Here is a 25,482-nt window from a genome sequence, read left to right as displayed (position 1 = left end):
CATAACAGTATAATAGGAATGCTCTGACATTATAGTACTGTGAGGCACTGTGTGATGTGTGTAATACAGGTTCCTGTGTATAGTATATAGCACATAGCACATAACAGTATAATAGGAATGCTTTGTCATTATAGTAATGTGAGGCACTGTGTGATATGTGTAATACAGGTTCCTGTGTATAGTATATAGCACAGAGAACATAATAGTATAATAGGAATGCTCTGTCATTATAGTAATGTGAGGCACTGTGTGATATGTGTAATACAGGTTCCTGTGTATAGTATATAGCACAGAGAACATAATAGTATAATAGGAATGCTCTGTCATTATAGTAATGTGAGGCACTGTGTGATAGGTGTAATACAGGTTCCTGTGTATAGTATATAGCACAGAGCACATTACAGTATAATAGGAATGCTCTGTCATTATAGTAATGTGAGGCACTGTGTGATATGTGTAATACAGGTTCCTGTGTATAGTATATAGCACATAACAGTATAATAGGAATGCTCTGTAATTATAGTAATGTGAGGCACTGTGTGATGTGTGTAATACAGGTTCCTGTGTATAGTATATAGCACAGAGCACATAATAGTATAATAGGAATGCTCTGTCATTATAGTATTGTGAGGCACTGTGTGATAGGTGTGTAATACAGGTTCCCTGTGTATAGTATATAGCACAGAGCACATAACAGTATAATAGGAATGCTCTGTCATTATAGTATTGTGAGGCACTGTGTGATAAGTGTAATATAGGTTCCCTGTGTATAGTATATAGCACATAACAGTATAATAGGAATGCTCTGTCATTATAGTATTGTGAGGCACTGTGTGATAAGTGTAATATAGGTTCCCTGTGTATAGTATATAGCACATAACAGTATAATAGGAATGCTGTCATTATAGTAATGTGAGGCACTGTGTGATGTGTGTAATACAGGTTCCTGTGTATAGTATATAGCACATAACACAATAATAGGAAAGCTGTCATTATAGTAATGTGAGGCACTGTGTGATAGGTGTAATACAGGTTCCTGTGTATAGTATATAGCACAGAGCACATAACAGAATAATAGGAAAGCTGTCATTATAGTAATGTGAGGCACTGTGTGATAGGTGTAATACAGGTTCCTGTGTATAGTATATAGCACAGAGCACATAACAGTATATTAGGAATGCTGTCATTATAGTAATGTGAGGCACTGTGTGATAGGTATAATACAGGTTCCCTGTGTATAGTAATGTGAGGCACTGTGTGATAGGTGTAATACAGGTTCCCTGTGTATAGTATATAGCACAGAGCACTTGACAGTATAATAGGAATGCTCTGTCATTATAGTAATGTGAGGCACTGTGTCATATGTGTAATACAGGTTCCCTATGTATAGTATATAGCACATAACAGTATAATAGGAATGCTCTGTCATTATAGTAATGTGAGGCACTGTGTGATATGTGTAATACAGGTTCCCTGTGTATAGTATATAGCACAGAGCACTTGACAGTATAATAGGAATGCTCTGTCATTATAGTAATGTGAGGCACTGTGTGATAGGTGTAATACAGGTTCCTGTGTATAGTATATAGCACAGAGCACATAACAGTATAATAGGAATGCTTTGTCATTATAGTAATGTGAGGCACTGTGTGATATGTGTAATACAGGTTCCTGTGTATAGTATATAGCACAGAGAACATAACAGTATAATAGGAATGCTTTGTCATTATAGTAATGTGAGGCACTGTGTGATATGTGTAATACAGGTTCCTGTGTATAGTATATAGCACAGAGCACATAACAGTATAATAGGAATGCTCTGTCATTATAGTAATGTGAGGCACTGTGTCATATGTGTAATACAGGTTCCCTGTGTATAGTATATAGCACATAACAGTATAATAGGAATGCTCTGTCATTATAGTAATGTGAGGCACTGTGTGATAGGTGTAATACAGGTTCCTGTGTATAGTATATAGCACAGAGCACATAACAGTATAATAGGAATGCTGTCATTATTGTAATGTGAGGCACTGTGTGATAGGTGTAATACAGGTTCCTGTGTATAGTATATAGCACAGAGCACATAACCGTATAATAGGAATGCTCTGTCATTATAGTAATGTGAGGCACTGTGTGATAGGTGTAATACAGGTTCCCTGTGTATAGTATATAGCACAGAGCACATAACAGTATAATAGGAATGCTCTGTCATTATAGTAATGTGAGGCACTGTGTGATGTGTGTAATACAGGTTCCCTGTGTATAGTATATAGCACAGAGCACATAACAGTATAATAGGAATGCTGTCATTATAGTAATGTGAGGCACTGTGTGATGTGTGTAATACAGGTTCCCTGTGTATAGTATATAGCACAGAGCATATAACAGTATAATAGGAATGCTCTGTCATTATAGTAATGTGAGGCACTGTGTGATAGGTGTAATACAGGTTCCTGTGTATAGTATATAGCACAGAGCACATAACAGTATAATACGAATGCTGTCATTATAGTAATGTGAGGCACTGTGTGATGTGTGTAATACAGGTTCCTGTGTATAGTATATAGCTCATAACAGTATAATAGGAATGCTGTCATTATAGTAATGTAAGGCACTGTGTGATGTGTGTAATACAGGTTCCTGTGTATAGTATATAGCACAGAGCACATAACAGTATAATAGGAATGCTGTCATTATAGTAATGTGAGGCACTGTGTGATGTGTGTAATACAGGTCCCCTGTGTATAGTATATAGCACATAACAGTATAATAGGAATGCTCTGTCATTATAGTAATGTGAGGCACTGTGTGATAGGTGTAATACAGGTTCCTGTGTATAGTATATAGCACATTACAGTATAATCGGAATGCTCTGTCATTATAGTAATGTGAGGCACTGTGTGATAGGTGTAATACAGGTTCCCTGTGTATAGTATATAGCACAGAGCACATAATAGTATAATAGGAATGCTCTGTCATTATAGTAATGTGAGGCACTGTGTGATAGGTGTAATACTGGTTCCTGTGTATAGTATATAGCACAGAGCACATAACCGTATAATAGGAATGCTCTGTCATTATAGTAATGTGAGGCACTGTGTGATAGGTGTAATACAGGTTCCCTGTGTATAGTATATAGCACATAACAGTATAATAGGAATGCTGTCATTATAGTAATGTGAGGCACTGTGTGATAGGTGTAATACAGGTTCCTGTGTATAGTATATAGCACAGAGCACATAACAGTATAATAGGAATGCTGTCATTATAGTAATGTGAGGCACTGTGTGATATGTGTAATACAGGTTCCTGTGTATAGTATATAGCACATAACAGTATAATAGGAATGCTCTGTCATTATAGTAATGTGAGGCTTTGTGTGATATGTGTAATACAGGTTCCTGTGTATAGTATATAGCACATAACAGTATAATAGGAATGCTCTGTCATTATAGTAATGTGAGGCACTGTGTGATAGGTGTAATACAGGTTCCTGTGTATAGTATATAGCACATAACAGTATAATAGGAATGCTGTCATTATAGTAATGTGAGGCACTGTGTGATGTGTGTAATACAGGTTCCTGTGTATAGTATATAGCACAGAGCACATAACAGTATAATAGGAATGCTGTCATTATAGTAATGTGAGGCACTGTGTGATGTGTGTAATACAGGTTCCTGTGTATAGTATATAGCACAGAGCACATAACAGTATAATACGAATGCTGTCATTATAGTAATGTGAGGCACTGTGTGATAGGTGTAATACAGGTCCCCTGTGTCTAGTATATAGCACATAACAGTATAATAGGAATGCTCTGTCATTATAGTAATGTGAGGCACTGTGTGATATGTGTAATACAGGTTCCTGTGTATAGTATATAGCACATTACAGTATAATCGGAATGCTCTGTCATTATAGTAATGTGAGGCACTGTGTGATAGGTGTAATACAGGTTCCCTGTGTATAGTATATAGCACAGAGCACATAACAGTATAATAGGAATGCTGTCATTATAGTAATGTGAGGCACTGTGTGATAGGTGTAATACAGGTTCCTGTGTATAGTATATAGCACATAACAGTATAATAGGAATGCTGTCATTATAGTAATGCGAGGCATTGTGTGATAGGTGTAATACAGGTCCCTGTGTATAGTATATAGCACAGAGCACATAACAGTATAATAGGAATGCTGTCATTATAGTAATGTGAGGTACTGTGTGATAGGTGTAATACAGGTTCCTGTGTATAGTATATAGCACATAACAGTATAATAGGAATGCTGTCATTATAGTAATGCGAGGCATTGTGTGATAGGTGTAATACAGGTCCCTGTGTATAGTATATAGCACAGAGCACATAACAGTATAATAGGAATGCTGTCATTATAGTAATGTGAGGCACTGTATGATGGGTGTAATACAGGTTCCTATGTATAGTATATAGCACAGAGCACATAACAGTATAATAGGAATGCTCTGTCATTATAGTAATGTGAGGCACTGTGTGATATGTGTAATACAGGTCCCTGTGTATAGTATATAGCACAGAGCACATAACAGTATAATAGGAATGCTGTCATTATAGTAATGTGAGGCACTGTGTGATAGGTGTAATACAGGTTCCCTGTGTATAGTATATAGCACATAACAGTATAATAGGAATGCTCTGTCATTATAGTAATGTGAAGCACTGTGTGATAGGTGTAATACAGGTTCCTGTGTATAGTATATAGCACATAACAGTATAATAGGAATGCTGTCATTATAGTAATGTGAGGCACTGTGTGATATGTGTAATACAGGTCCCTGTGTATAGTATATAGCACAGAGCACATAACAGTATAATAGGAATGCTCTGACATTATAGTACTGTGAGGCACTGTGTGATGTGTGTAATACAGGTTCCTGTGTATAGTATATAGCACAGAGCACATAACAGTATAATAGGAATGCTTTGTCATTATAGTAATGTGAGGCACTGTGTGATATGTGTAATACAGGTTCCTGTGTATAGTATATAGCACAGAGAACATAATAGTATAATAGGAATGCTCTGTCATTATAGTAATGTGAGGCACTGTGTGATATGTGTAATACAGGTTCCTGTGTATAGTATATAGCACAGAGAACATAATAGTATAATAGGAATGCTCTGTCATTATAGTAATGTGAGGCACTGTGTGATAGGTGTAATACAGGTTCCTGTGTATAGTATATAGCACAGAGCACATTACAGTATAATAGGAATGCTCTGTCATTATAGTAATGTGAGGCACTGTGTGATATGTGTAATACAGGTTCCTGTGTATAGTATATAGCACATAACAGTATAATAGGAATGCTCTGTAATTATAGTAATGTGAGGCACTGTGTGATGTGTGTAATACAGGTTCCTGTGTATAGTATATAGCACAGAGCACATAATAGTATAATAGGAATGCTCTGTCATTATAGTATTGTGAGGCACTGTGTGATAGGTGTGTAATACAGGTTCCCTGTGTATAGTATATAGCACAGAGCACATAACAGTATAATAGGAATGCTCTGTCATTATAGTATTGTGAGGCACTGTGTGATAAGTGTAATATAGGTTCCCTGTGTATAGTATATAGCACATAACAGTATAATAGGAATGCTCTGTCATTATAGTATTGTGAGGCACTGTGTGATAAGTGTAATATAGGTTCCCTGTGTATAGTATATAGCACATAACAGTATAATAGGAATGCTGTCATTATAGTAATGTGAGGCACTGTGTGATGTGTGTAATACAGGTTCCTGTGTATAGTATATAGCACATAACACAATAATAGGAAAGCTGTCATTATAGTAATGTGAGGCACTGTGTGATAGGTGTAATACAGGTTCCTGTGTATAGTATATAGCACAGAGCACATAACAGAATAATAGGAAAGCTGTCATTATAGTAATGTGAGGCACTGTGTGATAGGTGTAATACAGGTTCCTGTGTATAGTATATAGCACAGAGCACATAACAGTATATTAGGAATGCTGTCATTATAGTAATGTGAGGCACTGTGTGATAGGTATAATACAGGTTCCCTGTGTATAGTAATGTGAGGCACTGTGTGATAGGTGTAATACAGGTTCCCTGTGTATAGTATATAGCACAGAGCACTTGACAGTATAATAGGAATGCTCTGTCATTATAGTAATGTGAGGCACTGTGTCATATGTGTAATACAGGTTCCCTATGTATAGTATATAGCACATAACAGTATAATAGGAATGCTCTGTCATTATAGTAATGTGAGGCACTGTGTGATATGTGTAATACAGGTTCCCTGTGTATAGTATATAGCACAGAGCACTTGACAGTATAATAGGAATGCTCTGTCATTATAGTAATGTGAGGCACTGTGTGATAGGTGTAATACAGGTTCCTGTGTATAGTATATAGCACAGAGCACATAACAGTATAATAGGAATGCTTTGTCATTATAGTAATGTGAGGCACTGTGTGATATGTGTAATACAGGTTCCTGTGTATAGTATATAGCACAGAGAACATAACAGTATAATAGGAATGCTTTGTCATTATAGTAATGTGAGGCACTGTGTGATATGTGTAATACAGGTTCCTGTGTATAGTATATAGCACAGAGCACATAACAGTATAATAGGAATGCTCTGTCATTATAGTAATGTGAGGCACTGTGTCATATGTGTAATACAGGTTCCCTGTGTATAGTATATAGCACATAACAGTATAATAGGAATGCTCTGTCATTATAGTAATGTGAGGCACTGTGTGATAGGTGTAATACAGGTTCCTGTGTATAGTATATAGCACAGAGCACATAACAGTATAATAGGAATGCTGTCATTATTGTAATGTGAGGCACTGTGTGATAGGTGTAATACAGGTTCCTGTGTATAGTATATAGCACAGAGCACATAACCGTATAATAGGAATGCTCTGTCATTATAGTAATGTGAGGCACTGTGTGATAGGTGTAATACAGGTTCCCTGTGTATAGTATATAGCACAGAGCACATAACAGTATAATAGGAATGCTCTGTCATTATAGTAATGTGAGGCACTGTGTGATGTGTGTAATACAGGTTCCCTGTGTATAGTATATAGCACAGAGCACATAACAGTATAATAGGAATGCTGTCATTATAGTAATGTGAGGCACTGTGTGATAGGTGTAATACAGGTTCCCTGTGTATAGTATATAGCACAGAGCACATAACAGTATAATAGGAATGCTGTCATTATAGTAATGTGAGGCACTGTGTGATGTGTGTAATACAGGTTCCTGTGTATAGTATATAGCACATAACAGAATAATAGGAAAGCTGTCATTATAGTAATGTGAGACACTGTGTGATAGGTGTAATACAGGTTCCCTGTGTATAGTATATAGCACAGAGCACATAACAGTATAATAGGAATGCTGTCATTATAGTAATGTGAGGCACTGTGTGATGTGTGTAATACAGGTTCCCTGTGTATAGTATATAGCACAGAGCACATAACCGTATAATAGGAATGCTCTGTCATTATAGTAATGTGAGGCACTGTGTGATAGGTGTAATACAGGTTCCTGTGTATAGTATATAGCACATAACAGTATAATAGGAATGCTGTCATTATAGTAATGTGAGGCACTGTGTGATAGGTGTAATACAGGTTCCTGTGTATAGTATATAGCACAGAGCACATAACAGTATAATAGGAATTCTGTCATTATAGTAATGTGAGGCACTGTGTGATGTGTGTAATACAGGTTCCTGTGTATAGTATATAGCACAGAGCACATAACAGTATAATAGGAATGCTCTGTCATTATAGTAATGTGAGGCACTGTGTGATAGGTGTAATACAGGTTCCTGTGTATAGTATATAGCACATAACAGTATAATAGGAATGCTGTCATTATAGTAATGTGAGGCACTGTGTGATGTGTGTAATACAGGTTCCCTGTGTATAGTATATAGCATATAACAGTATAATAGGAATGCTCTGTCATTATAGTAATGTGAGGCACTGTGTGATAGGTGTAATACAGGTTCCTGTGTATAGTATATAGCACAGAGCACATAACAGTATAATAGGAATGCTCTGACATTATAGTACTGTGAGGCACTGTGTGATATGTGTAATACAGGTTCCTGAGTATAGTATATAGCACATTACAGTATAATAGGAATGCTCTGTCATTATAGTAATGTGAGGCACTGTGTGATGTGTGTAATACAGGTTCCTGTGTATATTATATAGCACAGAGCACATAACAGTATAATAGGAATGCTCTGTCATTATAGTAATGTGAGGCACTGTGTGATGTGTGTAATACAGGTTCCCTGTGTATAGTATATAGCACATAACAGTATAATAGGAATGCTCTGTTATTATAGTAATGTGAGGCACTGTGTGATGTGTGTAATACAGGTTCCTGTGTATAGTATATAGCACAGAGCACATAACAGTATAATAGGAATGCTCTGCTCTGTCATTATAGTAATGTGAGGCACTGTGTGATAGGTGTAATACAGGTTCCTGTGTATAGTATATAGCACATAACAGTATATTAGGAATGCTGTCATTATAGTAATGTGAGGCACTGTGTGATAGGTGTAATACAGGATCCCTGTGTATAGTAATGTGAGGCACTGTGTGATAGGTGTAATACAGGTTCCTGTGTATAGTATATAGCACAGAGCACATAACAGAATAATAGGAAAGCTGTCATTATAGTAATGTGAGGCACTGTGTGATAGGTGTAATACAGGTTCCTGTGTATAGTATATAGCACAGAGCACATAACAGTATAATAGGAATGCTCTGTCATTATAGTAATGTGAGGCACTGTGTGATAAGTGTAATACAGGTTCCCTGTGTATAGTATATAGCATATAACAGTATAATAGGAATGCTCTGTCATTATAGTAATGTGAGGCACTGTGTGATAGGTGTAATACAGGTTCCTGTGTATAGTATATAGCACAGAGCACATAACAGTATAATAGGAATGCTCTGTCATTATAGTAATGTGAGGCACTGTGTGATATGTGTAATACAGGTTCCCTGTGTATAGTATATAGCACAGAGCACTTGACAGTATAATAGGAATGCTCTGTCATTATAATAATGTGAGGCACTGTGTGATATGTGTAATACAGGTTCCTGTGTATAGTATATAGCACAGAGCACATAACAGTATAATAGGAATGCTGTCATTATAGTAATGTGAGGCACTGTGTGATATGTGTAATACAGGTTCCTCTGTATAGTATATAGCACATAACAGTATAATAGGAATGCTGTCATTATAGTAATGTGAGGCACTGTGTGATAGGTGTAATACAGGTTCCCTGTGTATAGTATATAGCACAGAGCACATAACAGTATAATAGGAATGCTGACATTATAGTAATGTGAGGCACTGTGTGATATGTGTAATACAGGTTCCCTGTGTATAGTATATAGCACAGAGCACATAACCGTATAATAGGAATGCTCTGTCATTATAGTAATGTGAGGCACTGTGTGATAGGTGTAATACAGGTTCCTGTGTATAGTATATAGCACATAACAGTATAATAGGAATGCTGTCATTATAGTAATGTGAGGCACTGTGTGATAGGTGTAATACAGGTTCCTGTGTATAGTATATAGCACATAACAGTATAATAGGAATGCTGTCATTATAGTAATGTGAGGCACTGTGTGATAGGTGTAATACAGGTTCCTGTGTATAGTATATAGCACAGAGCACATAATAGTATAATAGGAATGCTCTGACATTATAGTACTGTGAGGCACTGTGTGATGTGTGTAATACAGGTTCCTGTGTATAGTATATAGCACATAACAGTATAATAGGAATGCTGTCATTATAGTAATGTGAGGCACTGTGTGATGTGTGTAATACAGGTTCCCTGTGTATAGTATATAGCACAGAGCACATAACCGTATAGTAGGAATGCTGTCATTATAGTAATGTGAGGCACTGTGTGATGTGTGTAATACAGGTTCCTGTGTATAGTATATAGCACATAACAGTATAATAGGAATGCTGTCATTATAGTAATTATGAGGCACTGTGTGATAGGTGTAATACAGGTTCCTGTGTATAGTATATAGCACAGAGCACATAACAGTATAATACGAATGCTGTCATTATAGTAATGTGAGGCACTGTGTGATATGTGTAATACAGGTTCCTGTGTATAGTATATAGCACATTACAGTATAATAGGAATGCTCTGTCATTATAGTAATGTGAGGCACTGTGTGATGTGTGTAATACATGTTCCTGTGTATAGTATATAGTATATAGCACATAACAGTATAATAGGAATGCTGTCATTATAGTAATGTGAGGCACTGTGTGATAGGTGTAATACAGGTTCCTGTGTATAGTATATAGCACATAACAGTATAATAGGAATGCTCTGTCATTATAGTAATGTGAGGCTTTGTGTGATATGTGTAATACAGGTGCCTGTGTATAGTATATAGCACATAACAGTATAATAGGAATGCTCTGTCATTATAGTAATGTGAGGCACTGTGTGATAGGTGTAATACTGGTTCCCTGTGTATAGTATATAGCACAGAGCACATAATAGTATAATAGGAATGCTCTGTCATTATAGTAATGTGAGGCACTGTGTGATAGGTGTAATACAGGTTCCTGTGTATAGTATATAGCACATAACAGTATAATAGGAATGCTCTGTCATTATAGTAATGTGAGGCACTGTGTGATAGGTGTAATACAGGTTCCTGTGTATAGTATATAGCACAGAGCACATAACAGTATAATAGGAATGCTGTCATTATAGAAATGTGAGGCACTGTATGATGGGTGTAATACAGGTTCCTATGTATAGTATATAGCACAGAGCACATAACAGTATAATAGGAATGCTCTGTCATTATAGTAATGTGAGGCACTGTGTGATATGTGTAATACAGGTCCCTGTGTATAGTATATAGCACAGAGCACATAACAGTATAATAGGAATGCTGTCATTATAGTAATGTGAGGCACTGTGTGATAGGTGTAATACAGGTTCCCTGTGTATAGTATATAGCACATAACAGTATAATAGGAATGCTCTGTCATTATAGTAATGTGAGGCACTGTGTGATAGGTGTAATACAGGTTCCTGTGTATATTATATAGCACATAACAGTATAATAGGAATGCTGTCATTATAGTAATGTGAGGCACTGTGTGATAGGTGTAATACAGGTTCCCTGTGTATAGTATATAGCACAGAGTACATAACAGTATAATAGGAATGCTGACATTATAGTAATGTGAGGCACTGTGTGATAGGTGTAATACAGGTTCCTGTGTATAGTATATAGCACAGAGCACATAACAGTATAATAGGAATGCTGTCATTATAGTAATGTGAGGCACTGTGTGATATGTGTAATACAGGTTCCTGTGTATAATATATAGCACATAACAGTATAATAGGAATGCTGTCATTATAGTAATGTGAGGCATAGTGTGATAGGTGTAATACAGGTTCCCTGTGTATAGTATATAGCACAGAGCACATAACAGTATAATAGGAATGCTGTCATTATAGTAATGTGAGGCACTGTGTGATATGTGTAATACAGGTTCCTGTGTATAGTATATAGCACATAACAGTATAATAGGAATGCTCTGTCATTATAGTAATGTGAGGCACTGTGTGATGTGTGTAATACAGGTTCCCTGTGTATAGTATATAGCACAGAGCACATAACCGTATAATAGGAATGCTCTGTCATTATAGTAATGTGAGGCACTGTGTGATGTGTGTAATACAGGTTCCCTGTGTATAGTATATAGCACAGAGCATATAACAGTATAATAGGAATGCTCTGTCATTATAGTAATGTGAGGCACTGTGTGATAGGTATAATACAGGTTCCTGTGTATAGTATATAGCACAGAGCACATAACAGTATAATACGATTGCTGTCATTATAGTAATGTGAGGCACTGTGTGATAGGTGTAATACAGGTTCCTGTGTATAGTATATAGCTCATAACAGTATAATAGGAATGCTGTCATTATAGTAATGTGAGGCACTGTGTGATGTGTGTAATACAGGTTCCTGTGTATAGTATATAGCACAGAGCACATAACAGTATAATAGGAATGCTGTCATTATAGTAATGTGAGGCACTGTGTGATGTGTGTAATACAGGTCCCCTGTGTATAGTATATAGCACATAACAGTATAATAGGAATGCTCTGTCATTATAGTAATGTGAGGCACTGTGTGATATGTGTAATACAGGTTCCTGTGTATAGTATATAGCACATTACAGTATAATCGGAATGCTCTGTCATTATAGTAATGTGAGGCACTGTGTGATAGGTGTAATACAGGTTCCCTGTGTATAGTATATAGCACAGAGCACATAATAGTATAATAGGAATGCTCTGTCATTATAGTAATGTGAGGCACTGTGTGATAGGTGTAATACTGGTTCCTGTGTATAGTATATAGCACAGAGCACATAATAGTATAATAGGAATGCTCTGTCATTATAGTAATGTGAGGCACTGTATGATAGGTGTAATACAGGTTCCCTGTGTATAGTATATAGCACATAACAGTATAATAGGAATGCTGTCATTATAGTAATGTGAGGCACTGTATGATGGGTGTAATACAGGTCCCTGTGTATAGTATATAGCACAGAGCACATAACAGTATAATAGGAATGCTGTCATTATAGTAATGTGAGGCACTGTGTGATAGGTGTAATACAGGTTCCCTGTGTATAGTATATAGCACATAACAGTATAATAGGAATGCTCTGTCATTATAGTAATGTGAGGCACTGTGTGATAGGTGTAATACAGGTTCCTGTGTATAGTATATAGCACATAACAGTATAATAGGAATGCTGTCATTATAGTAATGTGAGGCACTGTGTGATGTGTGTAATACAGGTTCCCTGTGTATAGTATATAGCACAGAGCACATAACCGTATAGTAGGAATGCTGTCATTATAGTAATGTGAGGCACTGTGTGATGTGTGTAATACAGGTTCCTGTGTATAGTATATAGCACATAACAGTATAATAGGAATGCTGTCATTATAGTAATGTGAGGCACTGTGTGATAGGTGTAATACAGGTTCCTGTGTATAGTATATAGCACAGAGCACATAACAGTATAATAGGAATGCTGTCATTATAGTAATGTGAGGCACTGTGTGATATGTGTAATACAGGTTCCTGTGTATAGTATATAGCACATAACAGTATAATAGGAATGCTCTGTCATTATAGTAATGTGAGGCACTGTGTGATAGGTGTAATACAGGTTCCTGTGTATAGTATATAGCACATAACAGTATAATAGGAATGCTGTCATTATAGTAATGTGAGGCATTGTGTGATGTGCGTAATACAGGTTCCTGTGTATAGTATATAGCACAGAGCACATAACAGTATAATACGAATGCTGTCATTATAGTAATGTGAGGCACTGTGTGATAGGTGTAATACAGGTTCCTGTGTATAGTATATAGCACATAACAGTATAATAGGAATGCTGTCATTATAGTAATGTGAGGCACTGTGTGATGTGTGTAATACAGGTTCCTGTGTATAGTATATAGCACAGAGCACATAACAGTATAATAGGAATGCTGTCATTATAGTAATGTGAGGCACTGTGTGATGTGTGTAATACAGGTTCCTGTGTATAGTATATAGCACAGAGCACATAACAGTATAATACGAATGCTGTCATTATAGTAATGTGAGGCACTGTGTGATAGGTGTAATACAGGTCCCCTGTGTCTAGTATATAGCACATAACAGTATAATAGGAATGCTCTGTCATTATAGTAATGTGAGGCACTGTGTGATATGTGTAATACAGGTTCCTGTGTATAGTATATAGCACATTACAGTATAATCGGAATGCTCTGTCATTATAGTAATGTGAGGCACTGTGTGATAGGTGTAATACAGGTTCCCTGTGTATAGTATATAGCACAGAGCACATAACAGTATAATAGGAATGCTGTCATTATAGTAATGTGAGGCACTGTGTGATTTGTGTAATACAGGTTCCTGTGTATAGTATATAGCACATAACAGTATAATAGGAATGCTGTCATTATAGTAATGCGAGGCATTGTGTGATAGGTGTAATACAGGTCCCTGTGTATAGTATATAGCACAGAGCACATAACAGTATAATAGGAATGCTGTCATTATAGTAATGTGAGGCACTGTATGATGGGTGTAATACAGGTTCCTATGTATAGTATATAGCACAGAGCACATAACAGTATAATAGGAATGCTCTGTCATTATAGTAATGTGAGGCACTGTGTGATATGTGTAATACAGGTCCCTGTGTATAGTATATAGCACAGAGCACATAACAGTATAATAGGAATGCTGTCATTATAGTAATGTGAGGCACTGTGTGATAGGTGTAATACAGGTTCCCTGTGTATAGTATATAGCACATAACAGTATAATAGGAATGCTCTGTCATTATAGTAATGTGAAGCACTGTGTGATAGGTGTAATACAGGTTCCTGTGTATAGTATATAGCACATAACAGTATAATAGGAATGCTGTCATTATAGTAATGTGAGGCACTGTGTGATATGTGTAATACAGGTCCCTGTGTATAGTATATAGCACAGAGCACATAACAGTATAATAGGAATGCTCTGACATTATAGTACTGTGAGGCACTGTGTGATGTGTGTAATACAGGTTCCTGTGTATAGTATATAGCACAGAGCACATAACAGTATAATAGGAATGCTTTGTCATTATAGTAATGTGAGGCACTGTGTGATATGTGTAATACAGCTTCCTGTGTATAGTATATAGCACAGAGAACATAATAGTATAATAGGAATGCTCTGTCATTATAGTAATGTGAGGCACTGTGTGATATGTGTAATACAGGTTCCTGTGTATAGTATATAGCACAGAGAACATAATAGTATAATAGGAATGCTCTGTCATTATAGTAATGTGAGGCACTGTGTGATAGGTGTAATACAGGTTCCTGTGTATAGTATATAGCACAGAGCACATTACAGTATAATAGGAATGCTCTGTCATTATAGTAATGTGAGGCACTGTGTGATATGTGTAATACAGGTTCCTGTGTATAGTATATAGCACATAACAGTATAATAGGAATGCTCTGTAATTATAGTAATGTGAGGCACTGTGTGATGTGTGTAATACAGGTTCCTGTGTATAGTATATAGCACAGAGCACATAATAGTATAATAGGAATGCTCTGTCATTATAGTATTGTGAGGCACTGTGTGATAGGTGTAATACAAGTTCCTGTGTATAGTATATAGCACAGAGCACATAACAGTATAATAGGAATGCTGTCATTATAGTAATGTGAGGCACTGTGTGATAGGTGTAATACAGGTTCCCTGTGTATAGTATATAGCACAGAGCACATAACAGTATAATAGGAATGCTCTGTCATTATAGTATTGTGAGGCACTGTGTGATAAGTGTAATATAGGTTCCCTGTGTATAGTATATAGCACATAACAGTATAATAGGAATGCTGTCATTATAGTAATGTGAGGCACTGTGTGATAGGTGTAATACAGGTTCCTGTGTATAGTATATAGCACAGAGCACATAACAGTATAATAGGAATGCTCTGTCATTATAGTAATGTGAGGCACTGTGTGATAGGTGTAATACAGGTCCCTGTGTATAGTATATAGCACAGAGCACATAATAGTATAATAAGAATGCTCTGACATTATAGTACTGTGAGGCACTGTGTGATGTGTGTAATACAGGTTCCTGTGTATAGTATATAGCACATAACAGTATAATAGGAATGCTGACATTATAGTAATGTGAGGCACTGTGTGATAGGTGTAATACAGGTTCCTGTGTATAGTATATAGCACAGAGCACATAACAGTATAATAGGAATGCTGTCATTATAGTAATGTGAGGCACTGTGTGATAGGTGTAATACAGGTTCCCTGTGTATAGTATATAGCACATTACAGTATAATAGGAATGCTGTAATTATAGTAATGTGAGGCACTGTGTGATGTGTGTAATACAGGTTCCTGTGTATAGTATATAGCACAGAGCACATAATAGTATAATAGGAATGCTGTCATTATAGTAATGTGAGGCACTGTGTGATAGGTGTAATACAGGTTCCCTGTGTATAGTATATAGCACATTACAGTATAATAGGAATGCTGTAATTATAGTAATGTGAGGCACTGTGTGATATGTGTAATACAGGTTCCTGTGTATAGTATATAGCACATAACAGTATAATAGGAATGCTCTGTCATTATAGTAATGTGAGGCACTGTGTGATATGTGTAATACAGGTTCCTGTGTATAGTATATAGCATATAACAGTATAATAGGAATGCTCTGTCATTATAGTAATGTGAGGCACTGTGTGATAGGTGTAATACAGGTTCCTGTGTATAGTATATAGCACATAACAGTATAATAGGAATGCTCTGTCATTATAGTAATGTGAGGCACTGTGTGATAGGTGTAATACAGGTCCCTGTGTATAGTATATAGCACAGAGCACATAATAGTATAATAGGAATGCTCTGTCATTATAGTATTGTGAGGCACTGTGTGATAGGTGTAATACAGGTTCCTGTGTATAGTATATAGCACAGAGCACATAACAGTATAATAGGAATGCTGTCATTATAGTAATGTGAGGCACTGTGTGATAGGTGTAATACAGGTTCCTGTGTATAGTATATAGCACAGAGCACATAACAGTATAATAGGAATGCTCTGTCATTATAGTAATGTGAGGCACTGTGTGATGTGTGTAATACAGGTTCCTGTGTATAGTATATAGCACAGAGCACATAACAGTATAATAGGAATGCTCTGTCATTATAGTAGTGTGAGGCACTGTGTGATGTGTGTAATACAGGTTCCTGTGTATAGTATATAGCACAGAGCACATAACAGTATAATAGGAATGCTGTCATTATAGTAATGTGAGGCACTGTGTGATAGGTGTAATACAGGTTCCTGTGTATAGTATATAGCACATAACAGTATAATAGGAATGCTGTCATTATAGTAATGTGAGGCACTGTGTGATAGGTGTAATATAGGTTCCCTGTGTATAGTATATAGCACAGAGCACATAACAGTATAATAGGAATGCTGTCATTATAGTAATGTGAGGCACTGTGTGATAGGTGTAATACAGGTTCCCTGTGTATAGTATATAGCACATAACAGTATAATAGGAATGCTCTGTCATAGTAATGTGAGGCACTGTGTGATGTGTGTAATACAGGTTCCTGTGTATAGTATATAGCACATAACAGTATAATAGGAATGCTGTCATTATAGTAATGTGAGGCACTGTGTGATGTGTGTAATACAGGTTCCCTGTGTATAGTATATAGCACATAACAGTATAATAGGAATGCTCTGTCATTATAGTGATGTGAGACACTGTGTGATGTGTGTAATACAGGTTCCTGTGTATAGTATATAGCACAGAGCACATAACAGTATAATAGGAATGCTCTGTCATTATAGTAATGTGAGGCACTGTGTGATAGGTGTAATACAGGTTCCTGTGTATAGTATATAGCACATAACAGTATAATAGGAATGCTGACATTATAGTAATGTGAGGCACTGTGTGATGTGTGTAATACAGGTTCCTGTGTATAGTATATAGCACAGAGCACATAACCGTATAATAGGAATGCTCTGTCATTATAGTAATGTGAGGCACTGTGTGATAGGTGTAATACAGGTTCCCTGTGTATAGTATATAGCACAGAGCACATAACAGTATAATAGGAATGCTCTGTCATTATAGTAATGTGAGGCACTGTGTGATAGGTGTAATACAGGTTCCCTGTGTATAGTATATAGCACAGAGCACATAACAGTATAATAGGAATGCTCTGTCATTATAGTAATGTGAGGCACTGTGTGATGTGTGTAATACAGGTTCCTGTGTATAGTATATAGCACATAACAGTATAATAGGAATGCTGTCATTATAGTAATGTGAGGCACTGTGTGATGTGTGTAATACAGGTTCCTGTGTATAGTATATAGCACATAACAGTATAATAGGAATGCTGTCATTATAGTAATGTGAGGCACTGTGTGATAGGTGTAATACAGGTTCCCTGTGTATAGTATATAGCACATAACAGTATAATAGGAATGCTCTGTCATTATAGTAATGTGAGGCACTGTGTGATAGGTGTAATACAGGTTCCTGTGTATAGTATATAGCACAGAGCACATAACAGTATAATAGGAATGCTGTCATTATAGTGATGTGAGGCACTGTGTGATAGGTGTAATACAGGTTCCTGTGTATAGTATATAGCACATAACAGTATAATAGGAATGCTCTGTCATTATAGTAATGTGAAGCACTGTGTGATAGGTGTAATACAGGTTCCTGTGTATAGTATATAGCACAGAGCACATAACAGTATAATAGGAATGCTGTCATTATAGTGATGTGAGGCACTGTGTGATAAGTGTAATACAGGTTCCTGTGTATAGTATATAGTAATGTGAGGCACTGTGTGATGTGTGTCCTTATACCGCGAGGTTACGGCCTATATGGAATAGCTCTCTGTATGTTCCAGTTCACTGTATGGTGATTACTTATTGCCCAGATGATATGTAGACCATCGGCTGTGACTGTATGGTGATTACTTATTGCCCAGATGATATGTAGACCATAGGCTGTGACTGTTAGGTGATTACTTATTGCCCAGATGATATGTAGACCATCGGCTGTGACTGTATGGTGATTACTTATTGCCCAGATGATATGTAGACCATCGGCTGTGACTGTATGGTGATTACTTATTGCCCAGATGATATGTAGACCATCGGCTGTGACTGTATGGACGCTGTCATTGTCTATACGTTTCCCTTTTCTCATTACAGTTCCTGGAGCAGTATTTCCACCCTGCCGACCTCTGGGAGTTTATGCAGCTGTTTGGAGGCGGCTTCCAGCACCGCACAGAGGTGGATCAGGTGATCGGGCAGCAGGGAGGAGGCCGCGCCGGCCTGGAAGCCAGTTTGGATGTAGAGTACATCATGAGCATGGGCGCCAACATATCCACATGGGTATTTAGTAACCCGGGTAAGTTGGCACGACCTTGGGATCATGGTATCTCAGCCAGCATGCCAGTGTTTGGGGGCACCCTAATGGCATTACATGGGACGGCACCACTCATGTTTGTGTGGTTTCAGGGTAATGAATGGATCTGACAAGGTGTATTCTATGTATAATACTGAAGGCTCTTGTTCCACCACATTGTACGTTTCCCCCCTCAGGACGCCACGAGTCCCAGGAACCCTTCCTAGAATGGATATTACTGCTAAGTAATATGTCCTCGCTCCCGTGGGTACATACCATCAGCTATGGTGACGATGAGGACAGTCTGTCTGTGGCTTTCATGCAGAGGATCAATGTGGAGTTCATGAAGGCAGCAGCCAGAGGACTCACAATCCTGTTTGCTTCAGGTAATGGTTGTGATAGTGTCAGTGACCATAGTAATTCCCTCCCAGTCAGCCACGTAGGGGTGTAATGGGGGCATGCAAAAAGCAGGAGCACACACCAATGATAACGCTATTATAGGAGCACACACCAATGATAACACTATTACAGGAGCACACACCAATGATAACACTATTACAGGAGCACACACCAATGATAACACTATTACAGGAGCACACACCAATGATAACACTATTACAGGAGCACACACCAATGATAACACTATTACAGGAGCACACACCAATGATAACACTATTACAGGAGCACACACCAATGATAACACTATTACAGGAGCACACACCAATGATAACACTATTACAGGAGCACAGGGTGAGCAGAGCACACACCAATGATAACACTATTACAGGAGCACACACCAATGATAACACTATTACAGGAGCACACACCAATGATAACACTATTACAGGAGCACACACCAATGATAACACTATTACAGGAGCACACACCAATGATAACACTATTACAGGAGCACACACCAATGATAACACTATTACAGGAGCACACACCAATGATAACACTATTACAGGAGCACACACCAATGATAACACTATTACAGGAGCACACACCAATGATAACACTATTACAGGAGCACACACCAATAATAACACTATTACAGGAGCACACACCAATGATAACACTATTACAGGAGCACACACCAATGATAACACTATTACAGGAGCACACACCAATGATAACACTATTACAGGAGTACACACCAATGATAACGCTATTACAGGAGCACACACCAATGATAACGCTATTACAGGAGCACACACCAATGATAACGCTATTACAGGAGCACACACCAATGATAACACTATTACAGGAGCACACACCAATGATAACACTATTACAGGAGCACACACCAATGATAACACTATTACAGGAGCACACACCAATGATAACACTATTACAGGAGTACAGGGTGAGGAGAGCACACACCAATGATAACACTATTACAGGAGCACACACCAATGATAACACTATTACAGGAGCACACACCAATGATAACACTATTACAGGAGCACACACCAATGATAACACTATTACTGGAGCACAGGGTGAGGAGTAGCACACACCAATAATAACACTATTACAGGAGCACACACCAATGATAACACTATTACAGGAGCACACACCAATGATAACGCTATTACAGGAGTACACACCAATGATAACGCTATTACAGGAGCACACACCAATGATAACGCTATTACAGGAGCACACACCAATGATAACACTATTACAGGAGCACACACCAATGATAACACTATTACAGGAGCACACACCAATGATAACACTATTACAGGAGTACACACCAATAATTACACTATTACAGGAGCACACACCAATGATAACGCTATTACAGGAGTACACACCAATAATTACACTATTACAGGAGCACACACCAATGATAACGCTATTACAGGGGTACAGGGTGAGGAGAAGTAGGAGCACACACCAATAATAACACTATTACAGGAGCACACACCAATAATAACACTATTACAGGAGCACACACCAATAATTACACTATTACAGGAGCACACACCAATGATAACACTATTACAGGAGTTCACTCCAATGATAACACTATTACAGGAGTACACACCAATGATAACACTATTACAGGAGCACACACCAATGATAACACTATTACAGGAGCACACACCAATGATAACACTATTACAGGAGCACACACCAATGATAACACTATTACAGGAGCACACACCAATGATAACACTATTACAGGAGCACACACCAATGATAACACTATTACAGGAGCACAGGGTGAGGAGAGCACACACCAATGATAACACTATTACAGGAGCACACACCAATGATAACACTATTACAGGAGCACACACCAATGATAACACTATTACAGGAGTACACACCAATGATAACACTATTACAGGAGCACACACCAATGATAACACTATTACAGGAGCACACACCAATGATAACACTATTACAGGAGTACACACCAAAGATAACACTATTACAGGAGCACACACCAATGATAACACTATTACAGGAGCACACACCAATGATAACACTATTACAGGAGCACACACCAATAATAACACTATTACAGGAGCACACACCAATGATAACACTATTACAGGAGCACACACCAAAGATAACACTATTACAGGAGCACACACCAATGATAACACTATTACAGGAGTACACACCAATGATAACACTATTACAGGAGCACACACCAATGATAACACTATTACAGGAGTACACACCAAAGATAACACTATTACAGGAGCACACACCAATAATAACACTATTACAGGAGCACACACCAATGATAACACTATTACAGGAGTACACACCAATAATAACACTATTACAGGAGCACACACCAATGATAACACTATTACAGGAGCACACACCAATGATAACACTATTACAGGAGCACACACCAATGATAACACTATTACAGGAGTACACACCAATGATAACGCTATTACAGGAGCACACACCAATGATAACTCTATTACAGGAGCACACACCAATGATAACACTATTACAAGAGCACACACCAATAATAACACTATTACAGGAGCACACACCAATGATAACACTATTACAGGAGCACACACCAATGATAACACTATTACAGGAGCACACACCAATAATAACTCTATTACAGGAGCACACACCAATGATAACACTATTACAGGAGCACACACCAATAATAACACTATTACAGGAGCACACACCAATGATAACACTATTACAGGAGCACACACCAATGATAACACTATTACAGGAGCACACACCAATAATAACACTATTACAGGAGCACACACCAATGATAACACTATTACAGGAGCACACACCAATGATAACGCTATTACAGGAGTACACACCAATGATAACGCTATTACAGGAGCACACACCAATGATAACACTATTACAGGAGCACACACCAATGATAACACTATTACAGGAGCACACACCAATGATAACACTATTACAGGAGCACACACCAATAATTACACTATTAAAGGAGCACACACCAATGATAACGCTATTACAGGGGTACAGGGTGAGGAGAAGTAGGAGCACACACCAATAATAACACTATTACAGGAGCACACACCAATGATAGCACTATTACAGGAGTACACACCAATGATAACGCTATTACAGGAGTACAGGGTGAGGAGAGCACACACCAACGTTAACACTATTACAGGAGCACACACCAATGATAACGCTATTACAGGAGCACACACCAATGATAACGCTATTACAGGAGCACACACCAATGATAACACTATTACAGGAGCACACACCAATGATAACACTATTACAGGAGCACACACCAATGATAACGCTATTACAGGAGCACACACCAATGATAACACTATTACAGGAGCACACACCAATGATAACACTATTACAGGAGTACAGGGTGAGGAGAAGCACACACCAATGATAACACTATTACAGGAGCACACACCAATGATAACACTATTACAGGAGTACAGGGTGAGGAGAAGCAGCAGCACACACCAATGATAACACTATTACAGGAGTACACACCAATGATAACACTATTACAGGAGAACACACCAATGATGACGCTATTACAGGAGTACACACCAATGATAACACTATTACAGGAGCACACACCAATGATAACACTATTACAGGAGCACAGGGTGAGGAGAGCACACACCAATGATAACACTATTACAGGAGCACACACCAATGATAACACTATTACAGGAGCACACACCAATGATAGCACTATTACAGGAGTACACACCAATGATAACGCTATTACAGGAGCACACACCAATGATAACACTATTACAGGAGCACACACCAATGATAACACTATTACAGGAGCACACACCAATGATGACGCTATTACAGGAGTACACACCAATGATAACACTATTACAGGAGCACAGGGTGAGGAGAGCACACACCAATGATAACACTATTACAGGAGCACACACCAATGATAGCACTATTACAGGAGTACACACCAATGATAACGCTATTACAGGAGCACACACCAATGATAACACTATTACAGGAGCACACACCAATGATAACACTATTACAGGAGCACACACCAATGATGACGCTATTACAGGAGTACACACCAATGATAACGCTATTACAGGAGCACAGGGTGAGGAGAGCACACACCAATGATAACACTATTACAGGAGCTCACACCAATGATAACACTATTACAGGAGCACACACCAATGATAACACTATTACAGGAGCACACACCAATGATAACACTATTACAGGAGCACACACCAATGATAACACTATTACAGGAGCACACACCAATGATAACACTATTACAGGAGCACACACCAATGATAACACTATTACAGGAGCACACACCAATGATAACACTATTACAGGAGTACACACCAATGATAACACTATTACAGGAGTACAGGGTGAGGAGAAGCAGCAGCACACACCAATGATAACACTATTACAGGAGTACACACCAATGATAACGCTATTACAGGAGCACACACCAATAATAACACTATTACAGGAGCACACACCAATGATAACGCTATTACAGGAGCACAGGGTGAGGAGAGCACACACCAATGATAACACTATTACAGGAGCTCACACCAATGATAACACTATTACAGGAGCACACACCAATGATAACACTATTACAGGAGCACACACCAATGATAACACTATTACAGGAGCACACACCAATGATAACACTATTACAGGAGCACACACCAATGATAACACTATTACAGGAGCACACACCAATGATAACACTATTACAGGAGCACACACCAATGATAACACTATTACAGGAGCACACACCAATGATAACACTATTACAGGAGCACACACCAATGATAACACTATTACAGGAGCACACACCAATGATAACACTATTACAGGAGCACACACCAATGATAACGCTATTACAGGAGCACACACCAATGATAACACTATTACAGGAGTACACACCAATGATACCACTATTACAGGAGCACACACCAATGATACCACTATTACAGGAGTACAGGGTGAGGAGAAGCAGCAGCACACACCAATGATACCACTATTACAGGAGTACAGGGTGAGGAGAGCACACACCAATGATAACACTATTACAGGAGTACACACCAATGATAACGCTATTACAGGAGCACACACCAATAATAACACTATTACAGGAGTACACACCAATGATAACACTATTACAGGAGCACACACCAATGATAACACTATTACAGGAGTACACACCAATGATAACACTATTACAGGAGTACACACCAATGATAACGCTATTACAGGAGTACAGGGTGAGGAGAGCACACACCAATGATAACACTATTACAGGAGCACACACCAATGATAACACTATTACAGGAGTACACACCAATGATAACACTATTACAGGAGTACACACCAATGATAACGCTATTACAGGAGTACAGGGTGAGGAGAGCACACACCAATGATAACACTATTACAGGAGCACACACCAATGATAACACTATTAGTGGAGCACAGGGTGAGGAGAAGCACACACCAATGATAACACTATTACAGGAGTACACACCAATGATAACACTATTAGTGGAGCACAGGGTGAGGAGAGCACACACCAATGATAACACTATTACAGGAGCACACACCAATAATTACACTATTAAAGGAGCACACACCAATGATAACGCTATTACAGGAGCACACACCAATGATAACGCTATTACAGGAGCACACACCAATGATAACGCTATTACAGGAGCACACACCAATGATAACACTATTACAGGAGCACACACCAATGATAACGCTATTACAGGAGCACACACCAATGATAACAC

General features: G+C 38.0%; 1 protein-coding gene across 2 annotated transcripts in view; it reads left to right on the top strand.

Annotated features, from left to right (window-relative positions):
- TPP1 (tripeptidyl peptidase 1) overlaps window positions 1–25,482 on the top strand; it is a 92,910-nt gene that overhangs the window by 53,908 nt on the left and 13,520 nt on the right. For both annotated transcript variants that reach the window (XM_088461327.1, XM_088461328.1), the window contains 2 exons: window positions 18,976–19,174; window positions 19,369–19,557. In XM_088461327.1, coding sequence (XP_088317453.1) covers window positions 18,976–19,174; window positions 19,369–19,557 — 388 coding nt within the window. The remainder of the gene's footprint in view (window positions 1–18,975; window positions 19,175–19,368; window positions 19,558–25,482) is intronic.

Source organism: Taudactylus pleione, unplaced genomic scaffold (assembly GCF_031769625.1).
Source record: "Taudactylus pleione unplaced genomic scaffold, aTauple2 ptg001033l, whole genome shotgun sequence".
In the NCBI taxonomy this organism is placed as follows: domain Eukaryota; kingdom Metazoa; phylum Chordata; class Amphibia; order Anura; family Myobatrachidae; genus Taudactylus; species Taudactylus pleione.
The sequence above is the reverse complement of the archived record's forward strand: the minus strand, read 5'-3'. Positions and strand labels throughout refer to the sequence as shown.